Source organism: Leptosomus discolor, chromosome 6 (genome assembly GCF_034619465.1).
Source record: "Leptosomus discolor isolate bLepDis1 chromosome 6, bLepDis1.hap2, whole genome shotgun sequence".
NCBI classification, from domain to species: domain Eukaryota; kingdom Metazoa; phylum Chordata; class Aves; order Leptosomiformes; family Leptosomidae; genus Leptosomus; species Leptosomus discolor.
The window spans coordinates 43,938,314-43,959,761 of NC_141396.1; the positions used below are offsets into that span (position 1 = coordinate 43,938,314).

The window sequence follows — 21,448 nt, forward strand, 5'->3', positions numbered from 1 at the left end:
TTTTTAAGCCATTTTTACTCATAAATATGTTAAGTATTTCAGCTTTCTATCAAGAGAATGAAGTGAATGTGGATAATTTTTCTTCATATAGAAATATAAATGAAAACACAACTATTTTTTGCAGTGGATTATTTTATAAGTTTATACAGTATGAGTAGAGATTTCTCCCCCATGATTTCAGAGATAATAATTATAGGAAGTTAAGGCTACACCAAACCTTTAATAAGTATTTTATAAAACATAGTAAAGAGAAGAATGAGGAGTTCAAATAAGTCAGGGTAGTTAATTTCTGCCTACATTTAGTCTACTTGACTTTCGAGTTAACCCTTCTTTTCGACAGGATTAAGTGCAGTGAAGTAACTGACAGGCATGATGAAGATTTTGAGTTACTTCCTATCTCACTGGACTGATTTATTTGCTGTCCTTACTCTCTCTTCTCTATTTGCTTTAAGTTGTTAGAAACAGACTAAATGGATTTAATTATTGATTTTATTTTGGTATAGGAAAAAGTTCTGATCGGTAGTCCACCGAAATCAGTGGTAATGCACAGGTTTCAGAGCAACTTCTATTTGCTACTTTATTTATATTAATTTGAGTTGTTCTACGCAAGGTCTATAGACTAAATTATCTATACCATTACGACTAGAAGATTAAAGAAGGCTGCTTCATAAATTTTCAATTGTTATTATTTATGTAGGACTTCTTGTTTTGAGCTAAAAATATTGTAGACAAATAAGACACGGTAAAAGTTATGATTTGTCTATGCCTGTTGTTCCTAAACAGCGACGTATGTTTCACTTGTAAAGCACACAAATATCGGAACTAAGGGTGAAGAGGCAACAGTAGTGTTGAGGGCAGAAATTTAGGAAGAAAGAGACGGTGACAAGGACATGGGGCTGCAAGGTATTGGGAAACACATTGGAAGAGTATTAGAACCTATTGGTGCATGGCTGTACATTTAGACTGGAAAAGTGCGCTTTGCATGATGCAGATGCTGACATTTGGGTACGCATAGCTCATGGTAGCCTAGTCGTTCTAGAAGACTAGTTAGCAAAAAATATGCTTTTTCCCATTTCAATATGCATTTCCAACCACAGAAGTTGTGCAAAGCAGGGGAAGCTGTACTGACTCCTGTATACCTTTTCTCATGTAAAGTAGAAACAAAACCACTTTACTCCTTTTTTGCTGTTGTTGTATCTTACATCTCAGGCAAGCAGGCCAAGCAGAAAGGTGGCAAAATTAAATATATGTGGCACGGAGATGCTAATGGTGTCTGTTCTCCAGCCCCACTACACAGCCCAATACAGGTTATATCCTTGAAAATAAAACAAAAGAGCAATTATATGGCACGGAAGAGCTACCCTTTGTAAGAGTCCCAAGGAAGGCAAAACTTCCGCGATTGCAAAATGATGTACTTTATGCTGATGAGTACAAAAAGGTTATGTATTGTGTAATGAAACATCACCGTTGTAAAGATGGCCCGCCAGCAATTCCAAAAAAAAGCGGAAAAATTAAGGATACTTCAAGGTTGTTAAAATGACTCCCTCCAAAACAATGTAGAGTAAATTCTGTCACTTTTAACTGTGACTTTTACTGTGCAATAGTTTTCCTGTAGTTTGTATGCATTAAAGAAAAAGGTGAGGCAACAGAATAGAGAAATATTGCATTATATTGTTTCTATGTTATATTTCAGTTATGAGTAGTAATCATATTATTATTATTTCATCATATGAAGTCTTCATGATAAGGACAATTGTGAAGTGTGTTGTATGATATATTGGTGTTGGATCTATTGTGATGTAAATACGAAAAAAATTAAGCTGAAGTAATCGGTTTTCCAAAATTTAAACTCACATGTTTATAAAATTTATTCTGCTATAAATATGAAGGATATTTTATTGTAGTTTTTAGAGTTTCTTCACAGGTACACACATTTTTACATGCTGTTATGTTTTTGCTCACCTTTCTTATACGCACAGATACTGAAGGGCTTGAATCTCAAGGTTAGTTGTGGCCAGACAGTGGCCCTGGTTGGTGGCAGTGGCTGTGGGAAAAGTACAACTGTTCAGCTCATCCAGAGATTTTACGATCCCAAGGAAGGCACGGTAAGATACCTCAAGTGAGATGACCGCTCTGTGTCACAGTTGTTGGAAGTCTGGTTCTGGCCTCTCTTCCTTGTTCCGATGACATGGTAAGGTCTCCCCTAAAAGGCATGTGCCAACTGGGGGAGACAGTTTTTGTCTGCGTCCTGTTGTTTAGGTTACCATTGATGGGCAGGATATTAAGACATTAAACGTAAGATATCTGCGGGAGTTTATTGGTGTGGTGAACCAGGAGCCCGTGCTCTTTGCTACCAGCATTGCAGAAAACATTCGTTACGGCCGTGAGGATGTCACCATGGAAGAGATTGAAAAAGCTACCAAGGAAGCGAATGCCTATGACTTCATCATGAAGCTACCCAACGTAAGCAAACCAACTGTCCTGCTGAAATAATTTCTCCTAAACCTTGTGGTGCCAAATAGTTTCTTAGACGGGACTCTCGTAAGCAGAGGAAGCTGTTTCCCAGAGCTGTGAGCAAGCAGAGCTATGCAGAGCTCCTCGCAACTTTTCAGAATGATGTTAATTTGAAATCTTTAGGTCATGACTCGATGAACATTTGGAGAACTATTAGAACTCCAGGGACACAATATCCAAGTGAGTGTTTGTCCTGTAGTGTTTTAGAGGAAGGAGAAGATGTTTCTGGGACTACCGACACCAACGTGCCTTTTCTTTACGGTGCCTGTCTTTGATGAAAGGACTGTGCCACTGAGTGTTGTGGACATGTCTGTGGTTGTTTTGTAGAAGTTTGAAACCATGGTTGGAGAAAGAGGGGCCCAGCTGAGCGGAGGCCAGAAGCAAAGAATAGCAATTGCCCGAGCTCTGGTTCGCAACCCTAAAATTCTTCTGCTTGATGAGGCAACGTCAGCTTTGGATACTGAGAGTGAATCAGTTGTGCAGGCAGCGCTGGACAAGGTCAGTAGTGTTCTAAAATGAAGTATGTAAACAGGAGCCTAATATTTTCATTTTTCCAGACATTTGTGGAAAGAGCTGCAAGACATAGAGTCCCTTGTCGTACACAGAATTTTTGAGATCCTGCAGATATTAGAGCAGAATCTTGTTTCAAGTGAGAAGATGGAATTATATTTTCTGCAGTATTAAGCTGAAATCAACATTTTCTTGGTGTAAATGCCAGCCCTTGCAATTATCTCTCTTACTGACATGCATATTGTTGTCAGTCACCTACTTAATTAACTTGTGTTAAAACCTGACAGAGAAGGTAAGTGCTACCAGCATGTCATAAGTAATTGTATCAGTGACTTGGCAGGAAACACTCCAAGGAAACATTTGTTTAAGTTCACATGAACAGTTCTAGGTGCTTGTTTTGTTCTTAACATAGAGCTGTCTCACTAAGGGACAGCTGATCACTGGTGCGACTCAGAAGTTTCTGTATTCATGCTGGGGCTATACTCTCAAATGGTGTTCTGAATTCACTGAGTCGGATTCTGCTGGAGAACTGTAACGCTTCTCACTGCTGTTGGGTAGGAAGAGACAGTTTGAGGAGAATTATTAATGGAAATACATTCAATAGAGAAGTTATTTGTCTAGTTCTTCTTGGCCACATTATCTTATAAATTTGGATCCTCATAAACCTTTGCAGAAGACCTAAGGACTCAGAATCATAGAATGGTTTGGGTTAGAAAGAACCTTTAAAGGTCATCTAGTTGAACCCCTCTGCCATGTGCAGGGACATCTTTCACTAGATCAGGTTGCTCAAAGCCCTGTCCAACCTGACTTTGAGCACTTCCAATGATGGGGCATCCACAACTTCTCTGAGCAACCTGTTTCAGTGTCTCACCACCCTTATCATAAAAAATTTCTTCCTTAAATCTAGCCTAAATCTACCCTCTTTCAGTTTAAAACCATTGTCCCTTGTCCTGTCACTACAGGCCCTGGTAAAAAGTCTCTCTCCACCTATGTTATAAGCCCTCTTTATATACTGAAAGGCCACATTAAGGTGTCCCCAGAGCCTTCTCTTCTCCAGGCTGAACAACCCCAACTCTCTCAGCCTGTCCTCGTAGGAGAGGTCTTTCAGCCAGCCCTCTGATCATTCTTGTGACCCTCCTCTGGACCCAACAGTTCCATGTCTTTCTTGTACTGGGCTCTCCAGAGCTGGATGCAGCACTACAAGTGGGATCTCACCAGAGCAGGGTAGAGGGGGAGAATCTCCTCCCTCAACCTGCTGGCCATGCTGCTTGTGATGCAGCCCAGGATGCAATTGGCTTTCTGGGCTGTGAGTGCATGCTCTTGGCTCATGTTCAGCTTTTCATCCACCAGTACCTCCAAGTCCTTCTCCACAGGGCTGCTCTCGATCCCTTCATCTCCCAGTTTGTATTCATATTGTGTGTTGTCCTGACCCAGGTGCAGGGGCTTGCACTTGGCCTTGTTGAACTTTGTGAGTTCACATGGGCCTACTCCTCAAGCTTGTCAAGGTCCCTCTGGATGCCATCCTTTCCCTCAGGTGAATCAACCACACCACTCAGCTTGGTGTCATCCACAAACTTGCTGAGGGGTCACTCAATCCTGTTTGTCTATGTCAATGATGAAGATAGTAAATAGTATGGTTCCCAGTATGGATCCTCGATGGACATCACTGAAGCCGAACTCCACCCAGGTTCCAACAAAATTCCACTGCTTGGGATTATTACTTTCATTATTTAAACTAGAAGTTGCTTGATCATTTTAATACATCCTGGTCATCATTGAAATAGCAAGCTGTGACATTCGATATATTAAGTGCGATAGACTCATAAATATTCAAAGGCAGGTAGTTAGTTGAAATGTATTTGACATGAACTGTAGAGATTTTATTTTCAGTGAACCTATTTGAGTCTGCAATGATTTAGAGATAAAAACAGTGAAAAGTTTTAAATAGCAGTGTGAAATATTTTCTAATGCTTCTGAATATAAACTATGCTTCACATATGTTAAGGATTAAATGAACAACTATGAGGTTGAACATAAAAACTTTTAGCATTTTTAAAATTTTAAGTTTCGTAACATTGTAACATTATAAAATTTTAAAAATTTAGACTTTTGTTTAGATATTTGTGATCAAAATTTGATGGTTTTATGTGCCATAGTGAAAGATTGTCTCTAATATTACTTTTCAAGCTAAAGATTTTATTTCTGTTTTAAAGTACTCATTGAAATCTGTTTTTTTTTAAATTTTTTTAAAGTCATATTGTCCTGTGAACCATTTTAATGTTTCCCTTAGGTCTTATTCAACTCAAATATGAAGATGAACAATTTTTGAATATACTTAGAAATGCTTATATTAAATTTTGTTATTTCTAGGCAAGGGAAGGACGCACCACGGTCGTAGTAGCTCATCGACTGTCAACAGTCCGAAATGCAGATCTTATAGCTGTGTTTGAAGGTGGAGTTATCTCAGAACAAGGGAATCATTTTAAATTATTAGACAGAAAGGGGATCTACCACAAACTCGTTAACATGCAGGTACTTTTTTCTCCCTAGCTGTTGCTTCATTTTCTTTTTTATATTCCATGCCCACAGTTATTGTATACTACCAGAAGTATGTGGAATTCTGCAGTGTATTTTGTTAACAGCAAAAAAATATGTACTTTGAATGGAGAGCAATAATTTTGAGAGAAAAGACCATTAGTTTTGATACCAGAGATATTTAAATACAGGATAGTACATTTCTAATCCTCTAGGGCTTTAAAATTAAAAGATTATTTTATGTTTTCCTTTTATGCAGTTAATGTTGAGCAGCTGACTACAGTAGTTGGCTATTCCATTGCTTGTTCTTAGCCTATGATAAAAGCGAAAATACAGTAGCTTATATTGGAGGAATAGAGCATGCATATTTTAAGCTGTTTAGTTATAATCCTTCATTCTGAGTTTCTTTCTAAATTAAAAAAAAAAACAAAAACAAACACATGGAGGAACAGGACAAAAAGAAAGTAATCTAGCTATGCTGAGTGCAAAAATATGTGCATTTTAAAAGTTATGTAGCCAGAAACAAAGAGATTGGAAATTGATATAAGTATCAGAAATTTATTAGTTACTAAGTGAACAAAATACTTTGATACTTCCCAGTGTCCCTTGCGATAGTTAGCTTATAGCTGAGCTTCACTGTAGCCTTCTGTGTCACTGGTGTTTTACTGCAAAACCACCATGCCATTAAAGAAACTGAAACTGTTATCTCAGTATGTCAGTCTGAAAAGAGCAAACCAGGCCAATTCAAGCATTTCCTTGTAAAGTAACTATGAGAAAGCATTTGGTCACCTCAGATGCACGTAACTTTGTATCCAAGCAAATGTGATAATGGGAAAAATTAGGAAATAATAAAATGGAAAGAAACTAAAAAACCCCAGAAAATAACAAAAAATTTAAAGAAAGCAATAAACTTATTTATATTAGCAGTGCAAAAAGCAATAAGAATAAAAACTTTCTGGAAAGAAAAAAATGCCTGTTGAAAGCAACTTTGAATCCAGTTACTATTAAATACCTCAGTGGTATGTAGACATTGATTTATTCTGTCAAAGAGACTGGCAAACCTGCCACCAACAGTAGGGCTCTTTTTGAGACTGTTCAGATTTTTCAGTCACAATCTTTTTGACCTGTTCCATCCTGAACTTCCTTATTACATTCAAAATCAAGAATTGTTAAGAACATTCTGCACTAAAGAGGGGTAATTTTCTCACTTTGTGAATAAACACTGTATCCATTGAGAACTCATTCAAAAAGATCCCAAGATCAGTGCAAATGGTTTACACTCAATTTAAAACTCTGTTATGAGTTCAGAAAAAAAGGAGCAGCTCCTTCCACTCCCCTGCCCTCCACTTAATGTAAGTATTTTCTTGAGAGGTGGGATACTCTTATATGTGAATCAAGCTCTGTAGAGATCTACTCAACTATAATACAGATTTTCATATCTGCTTTATACCATTATACATTGTTTTCCCTATACCTCTTTCCACTGAAACAAAGTGGTTTTTACTTTGATTACCTCATAATTTTGAAAGATCAAAATAATATATGCATAATTAACCTTATCATTATGTTCTTCCTTCTTTCAGGCAATAGAAGCTGAAGTTCCATCATCAGAAAAAGATGAAAATGCACTTAGTGTCAAAAAAAGTGAATCTGAACCAGAATTTGAAGAATCTGTAACAAAAGGTTTGAGAAGACGATCGTCTCAGAGAAGCATGAAAAAGCCAGGAGCACAAAATTGTGATACTGATGAGAAAACGAGTTCACCTGTAAGTATCTTTGCAGAGCTGTTAGTGAACTCTGATTTCTTCCGACAAACATGTTAAAATTAAGTTCATTCTCCCGCTCTAGAAAGGTACAAGAAGAAGGAGGCATTTAATAGGGGTGAAAGAAACATGAGAATTTTTCAATTCTAAATAGCCTTTGACTGGTAATATTAATTTTTTAAATTTATTTTAGTTTTATTATTCTCACCATGAATGATTGTATAAATAAAATGGGACTTTAAAAATCTCTAGCAAGGATGAGTTTATCTTTGAAAATCAATTTGCTAGAAAAGAAATATGTTTACATATATTTGCATACCATACGAACATAGTCCATACAGGTTAAACATTCTTTTTTTTCATCAGAAACAGAATTTGATCAGAAATTTGGCCCAACATACAAGTCTTACAACAAACTTTACCAAAAAAACATACAATGAATGTGATTGCATTCATATTTGCAGCAAATACTTTGCTGTTATAAATTCCTTAATGAACAATCACTTGAATTAGTCTAATTATGGATTACACACAGCAATACGCCCAGAATGAATAGTTCAGTCACCACTGTCCATAACCAAGAGTACTGATCAATGAGAATGGTATAGGTAAACTAAATTATGATGACTAGAGCTCTAGATATATTCTAACAGCTCTTTCTTCCTTGTATTAAAATAATAAAAAGGAATGTACAATCAGTTAAATCTTCATGTTACTAAAAAGTATACATTTTAACTTCCCCTGAGTAGATTCAGGGAGTAGGAAATTGACCATTAATCTCTCTTTTTCTCCATATTTCTCCAAATACATACATGTTTGTCCTCACAGAATTCCCATTTTTTAGGATGAAGAATTACCTCCAGCTTCATTTCTGAAAATTATGAAGCTGAACAAAACTGAATGGCCATACTTTGTAGTTGGAACTTTATGTGCAATTATCAATGGAGCTTTACAACCTGCATTTGCAATCATATTTTCAGAAATTATAGGGGTAAGTTTGAATAAAATATGCAAGAAATTATAAAGCCCACAAAATTTATTTGTAATAAAACCAGGCCTGAAACAGTCACTGCATAATGAAGCTGAGGAGTGGATGAAGCACTATTACAAAAATCTGAAGAATTATATGAAATTTGCAAAATCCTAAAAATCTTGCTGCAACCTGAAATTTGCTTGTTATGCCTATAATCATATATAACATGCTCGAATTTGATATGAATGCAAATGACTACCAAACACAGTTATTGAGAAAGATGGCAGTATTTTAGATTATTACTGATTTAAAAAAATTAAATATTAATAATTTAAATATTATTTCATAGATTTTTTCAGAAGCGGACAAGAACATTTTAAGAGAAAAGAGCAACTTATATTCGGTGCTGTTTTTAGTACTTGGGATCATTTCCTTTTTTACTTTCTTTTTCCAGGTATGTTCTATTATTTTAGCTTTATTATAATTGTTTGTCACGGTTTAGAAACCAGATCTGAAATGTACTCAGTATTTGTACCTTCTTAGTACATGTCTCCAACTCAAAGCAGAACCCGTATTTATGGTTCTAGATGTGCCTTGTGCTGAATTTAATTTTTTTTGGCCTAGAGCTTCGCATGTGTTAGAGACCTTCCAACCTCTTCTGACCTCTTATCTTCAGACCTTGCCCTCAGTCAAACACATCTCAGCATGAAACTGAATTCTCTGCTCTTTTTCTCCATTGCCACTTAACAACCAACCTCTCTACTATACCACTTTCTTCTCACCCTCAAGCCCTCCTATTTGACTCTGTTAGTAATTGCAAATCTACCAATCTCCTGCCTTAGCTCTCCAATTTTGAACTCGCCTACCCCCTTGCCCATTCAAGTCTTACCTTATGTGACACCCCCCCCCCCAACGATTCTCAGGCCCAGTTCATTAAATAACACCCATCATGCTGATATTCAGTTCCTCCTGCTTAAATACTAATGGTTGAACAGTTAATTCCTCGCCCCCTGCTTTCACTGATCTCTATAGCCACCTCAACTGCTACAGAAAAAGCATTTTACTTCACCCTACTCCTTACACAGGGAACTAATGGGCAAACTCAAGTGGAAGAAGAGAGTCTATAGATCTTGGAAGTAGGGGATGGCCACTTGGGAGGAATGTAAGACTATTGTCAGAGGACGTAGGGAGACAACTGGGAAAGCTAAGGCTTCCTTGGAGTTAAGCGTTGCAAGGGAGGTCAAGGACAACAGAAAGGGCTTCTTCAAATACATTGCAGACAAAACTAACTGTAGAGGCAATGTAGGCCCACTGCTGAATGAGGCAAGTGTCCTGGTGACAGAGGATACAATGAAGGCAGAGTTACTGAATGCCTTCTTTGCTTCTGTCTATACTGCTGGAGACTGTCCTCAGGAGTCCCAGACCTCTGAGGCCCTGGAGGAAGTCAGGATAAAGGAGGAGTTTGACTTGGTTGACGAGGACTGGGTTAGGGGTCAATTAAGCAAGCTGGACATACATAAACCCATGGGCCCTGATGGGATGCACCCACGGGTGCTGAGGGAGCTGGTGGAAGTCAATGTTAGACCACTCTCCATCATCTTTGGTAAGTTGTGGGGAACAGGAGAGGGGCCTGAGGACTGGAGGAAAGCAAATGTCACTCCAGTCTTCAAAAAGGGCAGGAAGGAGGACCCAAGTAACTACAGACCGGTCAGCCTCACTCCATCCCTGGAAAAGTGATGGAACAACTTATCCTCAGCGCTGTCTCTAGGCATATCAAGGATAAGAGAGTCATTAGGAGCAGTCAACATGGCTTCACCAAGGCGAAGTCATGTTTGACCAACCTGATAGCCTTTTATGAAGACATAACCAGGTGGATAGATGATGGTAGTGAAGTGGATGTGGTTTATCTCGATTTCAGTAAAGCATTTAACACCATCTCCCACAGCATCCTCACAGCTAAACTGAGGAAGTGTGGTCTGGATTATTGGGTAGTGACGTGGATTGTGAACTGGTTGAAGGAAAGAAGTCAGAGAGTTGTTGTCAATAGGACAGAATCTAGTTGGAGGCCTGTATCTAGCAGAGTCCCTCAGGGGTTGGTACTGGGACCAGTACTATTCAACATACTCATCGCTGACCTGGACAAGCAAACAGAGTGCACTGTCAGTAGGTTTGCTGATGACAGAAAACTGGGAGGAGTGGCTGACTCACCAGAAGGCTGTGCTGCCATTCAGCGAGACCTGGACAGGCTGGAGAGCTGGACAGGGAGAAATGTAATGAAATACAACAAGGGCAAGTGTAGAGTCTTGCATCTGGGAAAGAGCAACCCCATGTGCCAGCATAGGTTGGGGGCTGAGCTGTTAGAGAGTAGCGTAGGGGAAAGGGACCTGGGGATCCTGGTGGACAGCAGGATGACCATGAACCAGCAATGTGCCCTTGTGGCCAAGAAGGTCAATGGCATCCTGAGGTGTATTAGAAGGGTTGTGCTCAGTAGGTTGAGAGAGGTTCTCCTCCCCCTCTACTCTGCCCTGGTGAGACCGCATCTGGAATAGTGTGTCCAGTTCTGGGCCTCTCAGTTCAAGAAGGACAGGGAACTGCTTGAAAGAGTCCAGTGCAGAGCCACAAAGATGATGAAGGGGGTGGAACATCTCCCTTATGATGAAAGGCTGAGGGAGCTGGGTCTCTTTAGCTTGGAGAAGAGGAGACTGAGGGGTGACCTCATCAATGTTTATAAATACGTAAAGGGCGAGTGTCAGAAGGATGGAGCCGGGCTCTTCTCGGTGATGGCCAATCATAGGACAAGGGGCAACGGGTGCAAGCTGGAGTATAGGATGTTCCACACTAACATAAGGAGAAACTTTTTCCCTGTGAGGGTGACAGAGCCCTGGAACAGGCTGCCCAGAGAGGTTGTGAAGTCTTCTTCTGTGGAGACATTCAAAAACCGCCTGGACGCATTCTTGTGTGACCTACTCTAGGTCGTCCTGCTCTGTCAAGGGGGGTTGGACTAGATGATCTTTCGAGGTCCCTTCCAACCCCAAACATTCTGTGATTCTGTGATTCTGTGATACAGCTGCAAACTTTGGCATTTAGATGTTTTCGTATGTAGTCTGGTGTATAATTTCTGAGTATGTTTGTATAGCTTTATCCATTGAATGAGCCTACACAGTGAAATAATAAAGTGCACTTGGGACAGCCGCATAAACAATCTCTTGCAAAAACCTCCTGGTTTGTTTATGGAATTGTCCTGTTGCACATGCATGCAAGAAGGCCTTGAGTATACAAGGCTGAGTTGTACATGGGGATGACAGGTTTTCTCAATCTATAAATGTGTATATGATGTTTTAAATATGAGTGGGAAGAGTTCATTGAGCTGTAACACACCCAAATTAGTTAGAATGAAAAAAACTTAACACATTCTTATAATCTGTTTATATAGTGCTCATTTTCTGATGTTCTTTTGTGATTTTTTCTGAGTCACATACTTGTGCAAATTTACTGACACTATAGGAGCATGGCAAAGATAATGATCAAAGTTAACTGAGAAATACTTGCTGATCGGAATATGCCCTCATAATTTTTCTTAGTATCATAAAGTATAGTTGCATCTGTGGTTTGTATTTTAAAAGTATTCAATTTCATAAATGTAGATTCCAAACAACTACTATTTGTTATCACACAAAGGTGATACAGAGCTAAAGAAAGCTAATTACGAACACTGATGTTATAATAAAATGTAGGAAGAGTGTCTCTTCTCAAAATTTTAATCAGAATATTCCTTTTTGTATCTTAAATTGGTCCATATATCTGGCTAAAAATGCATTAAATACATGAAACATCACCTATGTATTACTGCTGGTAGCTATGTCAGGTTGTGATAGGATCCCAAGGAAGAAATCTGAATTCCATTGAAGACAATTTCTGTTTGACTTCAATGAACCCAGATTGCCTTATGAAGTCTTTAACCTAAAACAAATAGCCCGAGAGACACTTGTTTAAATCTGACTTAGGTCAACTCAGATAAGAATTAAGTCAAAGGGTTGATTAGTGATCTTTTCCTTGAAGCACGCTGGTGAAGCAGTGCTGGGAAATATTGCTATGCTCTCTATATTTTTTTGAGAAATAATATTTGAATGTCTATACTGTGAACCTACTAGAATTTATGAATATTAAAGAAGGATTTACATTTATTTTGTGCAATCAGGACTGCAGTATTTTGTAGACATTGTAGACACAATGTACCTAAAATATGTATTTAATAAACACAAACAATGTAATAATATGCTAAGCATTGTACCTTTTCTCAAACAGGGTTTTGCATTTGGCAAAGCAGGAGAAATTCTTACAATGAGGCTTCGATTCATGGCATTTAAAGCAATGCTTAGACAGGTAAAGATAGTAAACATTTTGATTTCCAAGGTTTTAAAAATAATTAATTGTATAGATATCATAAAATGCCTGTGTTCTACATTAGTCTATCATATTCTGACTTGTCTACAGAGAAGATTCTTTAAATCAGTCTAGAAACCAATTTGGGTAGTTACATGTGGTTAACCAAAGTGTCCTTAGAGGGAAAGTCTTAAATCAATACAAGCACAAGAGCTTTTCATGTACTCATTGCAGGGTCTTACATCTACAGCCAAGTTACTATGGCCTGACAAGTTGATGTGCATCAGTGATATCCCATTATGTGTTGGTTTGCCTGCTTTGTTTCTTGGTGCCCTTTCTCCCCTAAAGAAATGCAATGCAATGCAACTTACATTGTAACACTTACATCAAATGTCTGATTTAAATTGTAATATGTATAGATATGTTTTTATTTATTTATCAAAGGTTTCTTTCAAAGAGTTCCCAACTCTATACAGTGTTCGTTAATTTGATAATGAGGTTGTATACTTAAATCTAAAGCCACTTTCAGAGAATTAAAATATAAATATTTCATAATGTTTTAAAGTAATTCATACATTTATCTAAATTGGCCTTGATCTTGCATGATTTCAGGATCAGTATTTTAGATTTTCAAATATACAATATAGTATTTCTAAGGTTTATGCCTCACACATAAAACTACATGTAGACACAAAATTTGATTCAAGTGAACATGACTGTTTGCCATGCAGACAGAAAGTTGTTGTAGTCTGAAAAACTGATTTATAGATCAGCTTCACTGAAAACCTAATGAAAGAGCAGTCTTACAATTGAGTCTGGAGGTCACAAATGTCCGTACTACATCACCAGATCTTCATTCGATGCATAGTACACATGAAAGTTTACATCAGATATTTGTCCACATGGTGAATAAATAATAAACTGTGTACCTGATCCTGACAATTCACTTTGATCAGATACAACAGTTTGGTTTGGTTTTGTTTGATTTTTCTCTCATAGTTTCCAAATAAACCTCTTCCATCTGGGGAGAAATAAAACAATGAATTGGAAGTTTTTATCTTGAAAATGCCTTATACTTAGTTCATCCCCAAACATCTTTGTGATTGTGAAGGAGTGTGACTGAAGTCATCTCCTCCAAGGAGAGGCAGTTTCAGAAGTGTGTGGGGGGGTTGGTTTTGGGAATCCCCTAGGCTGCTCCCTTCCTTCTCAGCAGAGACCGTGTACATGTCAGATCATCCGCAAGCATATACTTTTTCTAAAAATATTCATAGTGCGATGAAGGAATTAGACTTAATTAAATATGCAGAACAGATGCACTGCCACGTTCACAGTCTTTTGATGCTTTTTGACACAGTTATATGAGGTAGACCTCAGTTTTACTTTGTGGTTTATATGAAATGTCTAAAAACTGGTCCTAAGACAAATGTTTCTTGTTGTAGGACATGACCTGGTTTGATAATTCTAAAAATAGCACTGGAGCATTAACTACAAGACTTGCTAATGATGCCTCACAAGTGAAAGGTGTAAGTAAAATTTTGGTTTAGAATTTTTCATGATTGGTTTAATATGTGGTAAAGTTGCAGCTTGGATTTGACTGGTTGGATAACAGTCTTGACTTTGACAACTAAAATTTGCTATAAAACGATAGCTGGTATAGAATGACTGATGTGTTTTATAACAATGATGTTAGTATATGTTTACAAAATAATTTCCAAGTAAACCTTTTTTTAAGTTTGCTATTATGCTGTATTGTGATCTTCATGATTAAACAAATTCATTTGGAATCGATTTATTTAAGAAGTCTGTTCACAGGTATCTTATTTACCTAAAGATACGCATCTAAATCTGTTCAGTTTATGACCTCCTACTTCTTTTTTGTTTGTACCGATTCCTTATATGAAAAAAATTAGACATAGTAGCAATAGACTTCCATTTCCTTGTTACTTTTTGGAGATTCTTTAGAAGCGATATGTGGAGTTTCAGGGTCCTGTAATGTTTCGCTAAAGAGCATTGAATATAATTATTCCTGTATGCTTCAGTAAAATTTTACTGCTACATGAACTTATGTGCTTTTTTTATGAACTGAGGAGTTCTGTAGTACCTTTGGCTTTATTTCCATAGCAGAAGTTAAACATTTAATTTTTGTCTTCATTGGGCTCTGTGTGGTGACTTACAAATCTAGCTGCATGATCTACAACATGTGACAGATATTAATGTTTAGCTGTAAATATGAACATGTGATATGGTTAAAGCTTCAAGAGCAGAATTTTGAAATTGCTATGCAAATTTAAGTACCCAGAATATGGGGGGGGGAAAGAATTAAATGAGATCAAGATAATTGTTTACAAAATTGTTTAATAAACTCCCATTTTGAAAAATAGCAAAGCTGAGTTAAGACTTTCTAAATAGTGTTTTGAGAATCAGGGATATTATAGATAAAACTGCTTTCCTTATTTAAGATGCAGTTACTTTAGCAAGAAATGTCTTTTTTCTTTCTCCAGGCAACTGGCGTCAGATTGGCATTAATTGCCCAAAATTTAGCTAACCTGGGGACTGGACTTATTATATCGTTAATTTATGGCTGGCAGCTGACCCTGCTACTTTTAGCTGTTGTGCCAATCATTGCAGTGGCAGGAATGATTGAAATGAAGATGTTGGCTGGGCATGCTAAGAAAGATAAAAAAGAGCTGGAAGCTGCAGGAAAGGTGGGTCCGGAGAATTTTATCTGTTTCTGTGTGGTGTATACAGTCTTGTTTACCAAAGCATTGTTGATGGATTTATTACTTCCAAATACAGAACATATCATCATATCTAACTTCCAGAGACAGCCAGACTCTATGTAGTTACACCAGTAGACCTACGGAATATAACACCTCTTCAATAATAATTGAAGACTTCTGTTATTAACCGATATTTATTTTTATAATTGATAAACACCAGAATGTGCTAAGCACTATTCAGGCACATTCTTTTTTCCTTCCTGTTTTGATCATCTCTATTTTCCTTATTTTGCAGTACTCTTCATTTTAAAATTATCTTTTTTTCTTTTCTATCATCCCTTTTTGGCATGTCATCTGCCTTATATATTGTACTGCTCTTTTTTTTTACCTTTTTCATGTTATTAGTATTTGCAGGGAGAATAAAAATATATCCGCTGGTTTCTGAGTCTGTTTGCCATTCCTTTATTTCTTGAGTAGAAGAGAAAGATGAGAACTGAAAAGTGAGAGAGTTAGACTCTTGTTTAAGAAATTAGATGAAGGCATTTAATGCTACTTCATTCCAAAAATCCTTTAGGGACAGAACAACTATTTCATCACTTCCCAGATATTGCTTTCTTCAGGGTAAAACTTTTCTAAAATCCCTTCCTATGTCCTACTGTTTTTAAAAGTTGTTGAGAAGGAAAGCATTTATCTAAAGCCATGCACTTAATGGTATTAATCTTCAGATTTGGTGTTTAAATGTATGTGTCTGCATATGTGTTAGCAGTCTAATGCCCCCTTACAGTTACTGGAGATGCCACAGTATGAGTGGCCTCCAGCTGCCATTTCAGAAGGGTATGGGTCTACTCTGTGTTCTATGTTGTATCTACTGTGCCTTACCCAAATATTTTGAGTACCAAATGTGTCTTACCCCAATGTTTTGAGCATCTCCAAAGGCACAAGCCACCTGCATGTGTGCAACTGAATTAGAGTCCTTCCTGCTCCAGCCAACGATCCTGGAGGAAGAGACTGGGTAGACACATCGTGCCTAGGCGGCAGAGTTGCTTTCCATTTCTGTTGAGTAGGTATCTGTTGGCTATGCTGGTGGTTAGACACCTGAATTCAGGTGTCTTAATCTGGATCTGACCACCTCTCCAGTAAATACTGTTTACTAAATGGGGTTCATTTCCTTCCATCATGTTGTAGATAAAATTGCTGAAAAATATTTTTGTCCCTTCAAGTCCACAGGAAACTGTGTGTAATGATCTTTCAATGGGCTTTCTTGTACAAGCCAAATGATGCATTTCCTTTCCTTTCAACTGACTACATTTCTTCTACTTCTTTCCAATGGCTGAACATTTGTGTCATATTGTTTTGTTGTAAGATATGACAAAAAAAAGTTGACAATTCTTGGAAGAGGCACTAGAGACTTTCTTAATGGAGCAGGTTGTGAAGAATTAGCACAGGTGTTACAAAAATTTATGATTTTTTTTCAAAGCTTGAGAAAATACTTTATTTTCTTAGCAGTATATGAGTTTTCCCTCTCAAGGCCACCTAAGCAAGCATTAGACTACAAGCATTTTACGCAATTACCAATTTTTTAAAAATATTTTTTCTTCAGTGAAAATGGGGTTCTACCTGGAAAACTTGCTTTCTGCAAAGGGTTGTTGAACTTAATGTTGTTATCAAAAAAAGACCACTACTACTTTGAGTATTGATGAGGCTATATAACTAAGAAGAATAAAATCCATTTAATTTCTTTGTTATCTTTAACATTGTGTATTACTTCAGTTAGTTATGTACAAATTTTCAAGCATTACTTGAAATGGCACAAGCATTACTGAAGCTACAAGATAATTATATCCCTATATTTTAGAACAAAGATAACAGTACCACAGTTTAAAAATCTTTGGTAACTGTTCATGAAGAAAAATGCTTTCAGGTCTGTGGTTTAGATAACTTAGATAAAAGTAGTAGGGTATGGAGGTTATTTGTTTTTCTGTTTCAAACTGGAGGCATTTGAACTGTATGGTGAATTGCCATAACTCTGGTATCCTGTAAGACATAATATACAGGATCACTTTTCAGAACAGAATTTTATTCTGTTAATAGGATCATAATCACAGAATATCTTCCATTGGAAGGGACCCATAAGGATCATCGTGTCCAACTCCCTGCTCCTCGCAGGATACCTGAAACTGAACCATATGACTGAGTGTGTTGTCCAGATGCTCCCTGAGCTCTGACAGGCTTGGTGCCTTGAACACTTCCCTGGGGAGACTGTCCCAGTGACTGACCACCCTCTCAGTGAAGAACATTTTTCTAATGTCCAACCTGAACTTCCCCTGATGCAGCTTCATTCTGTTTCCTCGTGTCCTATCACTGGTCACCAGAGAGAGGAGATCAGCAACTCCGCTCCACTGCCCCCCTTGAGGAAGGTGTAGGCTGCAATGAGGGCACCCCTCAGCCTTCCTTTCTCCAAGCTGAACAAACCAAGTGACCTCATCTGTTCCTTGTAAGTCCTGGAGACCTTTCACCATCTTGGTGACCCTCCTCTGGACATGCTCTCATAGTTTGATGTCCTTCTTATATTGAGACACCCAAAACAGCACACACTACTTGAGGTGGGGCTGCACCAGTGCCGTGCAGAGTGGGACAATCACCTCCCTAGACTGACTAGCTTGATGCACCCCAGGACATTGTTGGCTGCCAGGGCCCACCAGACTCATATTCAACTTGCTGTCAACCCAGACCTCCAGATCTCTTTCTGTGGGGCTCATTCCTCAGTTTGTATGTATAACCAGGATTGCCCTGTCCCAGGTGCAGAATCCACCACTTGCTCATGTTAAATTTCTTACAGTTAGTAACTGCCCAGCTCTCTTGTCTATCCAGATCGCACTCTGCCTCCAAGGAAGTCCACAGCTCCTCTTAATTTAGTATCATCACCAAACTTACCGTACATTCAACTCCTGCATCCAGATCATTTACAAAAACATTAAAGAGCACTGGCCCTAAAATTGAGCCCTATGGAACCCCACTAGTGACTGGCCGCCAGACCGATGTAACTCCATTACTATAACCCTTTGAGTCCAGCCCATCAGCCAATTGCTCACTCATTGTATTATGGACTTGTGTAGCTGTGCACTGGACATTTTGTCCAGAATAGTGTGAGAGACAGTATCAAAAGCTTTGCTAAAATAAAAAAAAAACAACACATATACTGACTTCCCTTGGTCAACTAGATGGGTGAACTTGTTATAAAAGGAAATTAGTTAGTTAAATAGGACTTTCCCTTGTGAACCCGTACTGCCTATGACCAATGACTGCATTGTTTCTCAAGTGGTTTTCAATAATTCCCAGAATAACCTTCTCCATGATTATACCAGACACTGAAGTGAGACTGATAGGCCTGTTGTAGTACAATAAGTTATTAGAAGTGGTCGTGCTTCTCCCTGAAACTTCACCTCTGCTTTTTGTGTAAATGCTCATTCAGAAAGCTTTGTGCAGAACAGGGACTTTGCTGTCTTCTAGGCATGAGATGTAAAGAGAGGGAGTTCAAAGAACTAGGTCCAGAGAAGCACAGTGTGCCAAAGCACTGGTTCTCAAAGAGCTTTGTGGAAAATATAAGCCATGTAATACACCAAGTGCAGCAACAATATTATGTAAAAGAAATGTGCATCTATTCTATGCTTTCTAAAATTAAAATCTAAAATAATGTAAAGTTTGAACTTCTGTAAGTTTTAGGATCTTAAAAAACATTGTCTGTCTCTTAGGAAGAAAAAACCTCTCACCACCTTCAAATGTTTAGATGCAAAGAATCAGTGGACTCACCACACCTGTATTCAGGTGTCCATGTTCATTTCCTGCTAATGTATACTTTCTTGTACATGCAGTTCTCTCAGTTATAAACAGGCTGTGCATTTGTACAGTATCTGTGCTCATAAGTGAGCTCTTCTGCCAAATACCCATCCTTAGAAACAAGACTGGTTGGCAACTGAATAGAGTCTAGATATAGGTGTTTAGTACTGTTTGAGCTGCATTAGGGAATTGAAAACATCTATCCCTATGGGACTGTCAGGTATAATACAGTACATGTGGGAATCCCTGCCCTCCTAGAGCAACAGCAGTTGAGGCCAACTGGAACACCCAACATACAACTTACTGCACCGGAGGTGATGTATAGGTCATGCGCTCAATGCAGTGTTTCAACCAGAGGTGAACAGAGGGATGCAGCACTAGTTCCAGTGTTTAAAGAGATGTGATTGTTCAGGTGTCTTCTGTTGGCCATTTCTAACCACCATTCTCTTCTACACACATATGGACTCATTGACCATACAGGCTCCTAGCCTCCCTCTGTGGTCATTGAGAAGACTTTATGGGCACCTTCTTAGACTTAACAGACTTCATCAAAGCCTTGAGTCAGTTGCTCCCAAGTAGGCATGCGTCTACTGCCTTCAAATGTTACTAGGTACCTTTGTATGCAAATGACTTAGACTCAAGTCTAAAGGATCTGCAAGCTTAGAGAAGGTATTACTGATCAGACACTGCTGAGACCTAAGTTAGGCTCTAGGCACATAAGTAACCTGGACGTTCTGGTTATATCCCAAACTCAGTGGACTGGAAGCTGAATGCTAAATTGCCATTTTTCTTATTGAATATCTTCTCCGTATTTGTCACTGCTGTCTAATGGTTTTTCAGTACTTATTTGGAGGACATTAAAGAAGTCTTATCAGAAAATTCTGAGCATCACCAGAAAATCTCACTGTCATAAAAAGAAAAATGTAAAATGCTCATGTATTCTAGCAAAGGTCTATGATTTAATAACAATTATTTTAAAAAAAATTATGTTTCAGTAGACTCTTTTTATTAGTTTAGAATGAGGAATTGCAACATAATCCTAACTTTTGATTAAAGCGTTTGTGTTTCTATTGCAGATTGCCACAGAAGCCATAGAAAATATTAGAACTGTTGTTAGTTTGACCCGAGAAAGAAAATTTGAGTTGATGTATGGAGAACATTTGCATGTACCATACAGGTATAATAAAAATAACTAAGCTAAAAAAAAAAAATATTTAAATTGTAGAATAATTTACAAACATTTACTTGGACAAATATTGATTTTTTTTTTGTTAGTGTGCATGATTTAATGTATAATTTAATTACCTCAGAATTAATGTAAATATTTTGCGTATTTTTATTAAGAAATGCAACCATCAACCAACATGTTCGTCTTCGATTTACTTAATTTTCTGTGATAATACTGGTATCTTCTATTGCAATGTCACTTGGTTTGGAGAAACAGTTTTAAGTGAGCTTTGAAAGTCATCTAATCTAACCTCCCACCTGAAGTGTTTCAGATATTTAATTAAAAACTTTTAAAGTAAATCAAATATTGCATTAAGCCATTTTTGAAAGTATGAATGGGATTGAAAATATTTGAATAATAACTTACTGGTTTGTGACTGAAAAAAGAAAAGAATATAAATCTGCCTGGACTACATCAAAATTAAAACGTCTTAAAGTGAAAAATTAAAAAGACACTGTCAATTTAAGTTTTCTTTGTTCTAGAATGAAATGTTTCATTTTCTGACATCCATGAGAAAAGTAAAGGAAATGACAGCATGTGTACACAGATATGGTGGAAGACAAGTAGGAGTGCTGCTAATACACCCACCCTAATAATCGAGTGGTTAGAGCACAGTGCAGAATGTAAAAAATATTATTCAGCTTTTTTCTCAGGCTGCTAGGTTTTAGGTCTGTATCTCACAACTTGCAGGACAGCGCCTAACCATTCTCAGAGTCAACATTGATGTGATTTCTGAGACTTGCAGGTTAATGTTTTTCTAGTGTAAATAAGAACTTGCTGCCCTATGGGTCAATTTGACTGGAAGAGATAGGACATGGGTTTTTCAGTTAATGTTTCAGTGCATGTAAAACCACTGATTAGGCAAAGAGTTTCTATTTTCTAAAAATTGAGCATAGGCCAAATCAGCTATGTATAAGAGAAGTCACAACAGCCTCTTAATCAAAAAACCTCACACTTGTGAATCTGGCTCCTGTTTGTTTTGGTT

At 37.7% G+C, this 21,448-nt stretch overlaps 1 protein-coding gene across 2 annotated transcripts in view; it reads left to right on the forward strand.

Annotated features, from left to right (window-relative positions):
* The window catches only part of ABCB1 (ATP binding cassette subfamily B member 1), a 44,528-nt gene that overhangs the window by 13,952 nt on the left and 9,128 nt on the right, over positions 1–21,448 (forward strand). For both annotated transcript variants that reach the window (XM_086467121.1, XM_086467122.1), the window contains exons 11-21: positions 1,980–2,105; positions 2,260–2,463; positions 2,842–3,012; positions 5,395–5,556; positions 7,143–7,325; positions 8,167–8,313; positions 8,645–8,749; positions 12,601–12,678; positions 14,118–14,201; positions 15,180–15,383; positions 20,312–20,412. In XM_086467121.1, the coding sequence (XP_086323247.1) occupies positions 1,980–2,105; positions 2,260–2,463; positions 2,842–3,012; positions 5,395–5,556; positions 7,143–7,325; positions 8,167–8,313; positions 8,645–8,749; positions 12,601–12,678; positions 14,118–14,201; positions 15,180–15,383; positions 20,312–20,412 (1,565 nt within the window). The remainder of the gene's footprint in view (positions 1–1,979; positions 2,106–2,259; positions 2,464–2,841; positions 3,013–5,394; positions 5,557–7,142; positions 7,326–8,166; positions 8,314–8,644; positions 8,750–12,600; positions 12,679–14,117; positions 14,202–15,179; positions 15,384–20,311; positions 20,413–21,448) is intronic.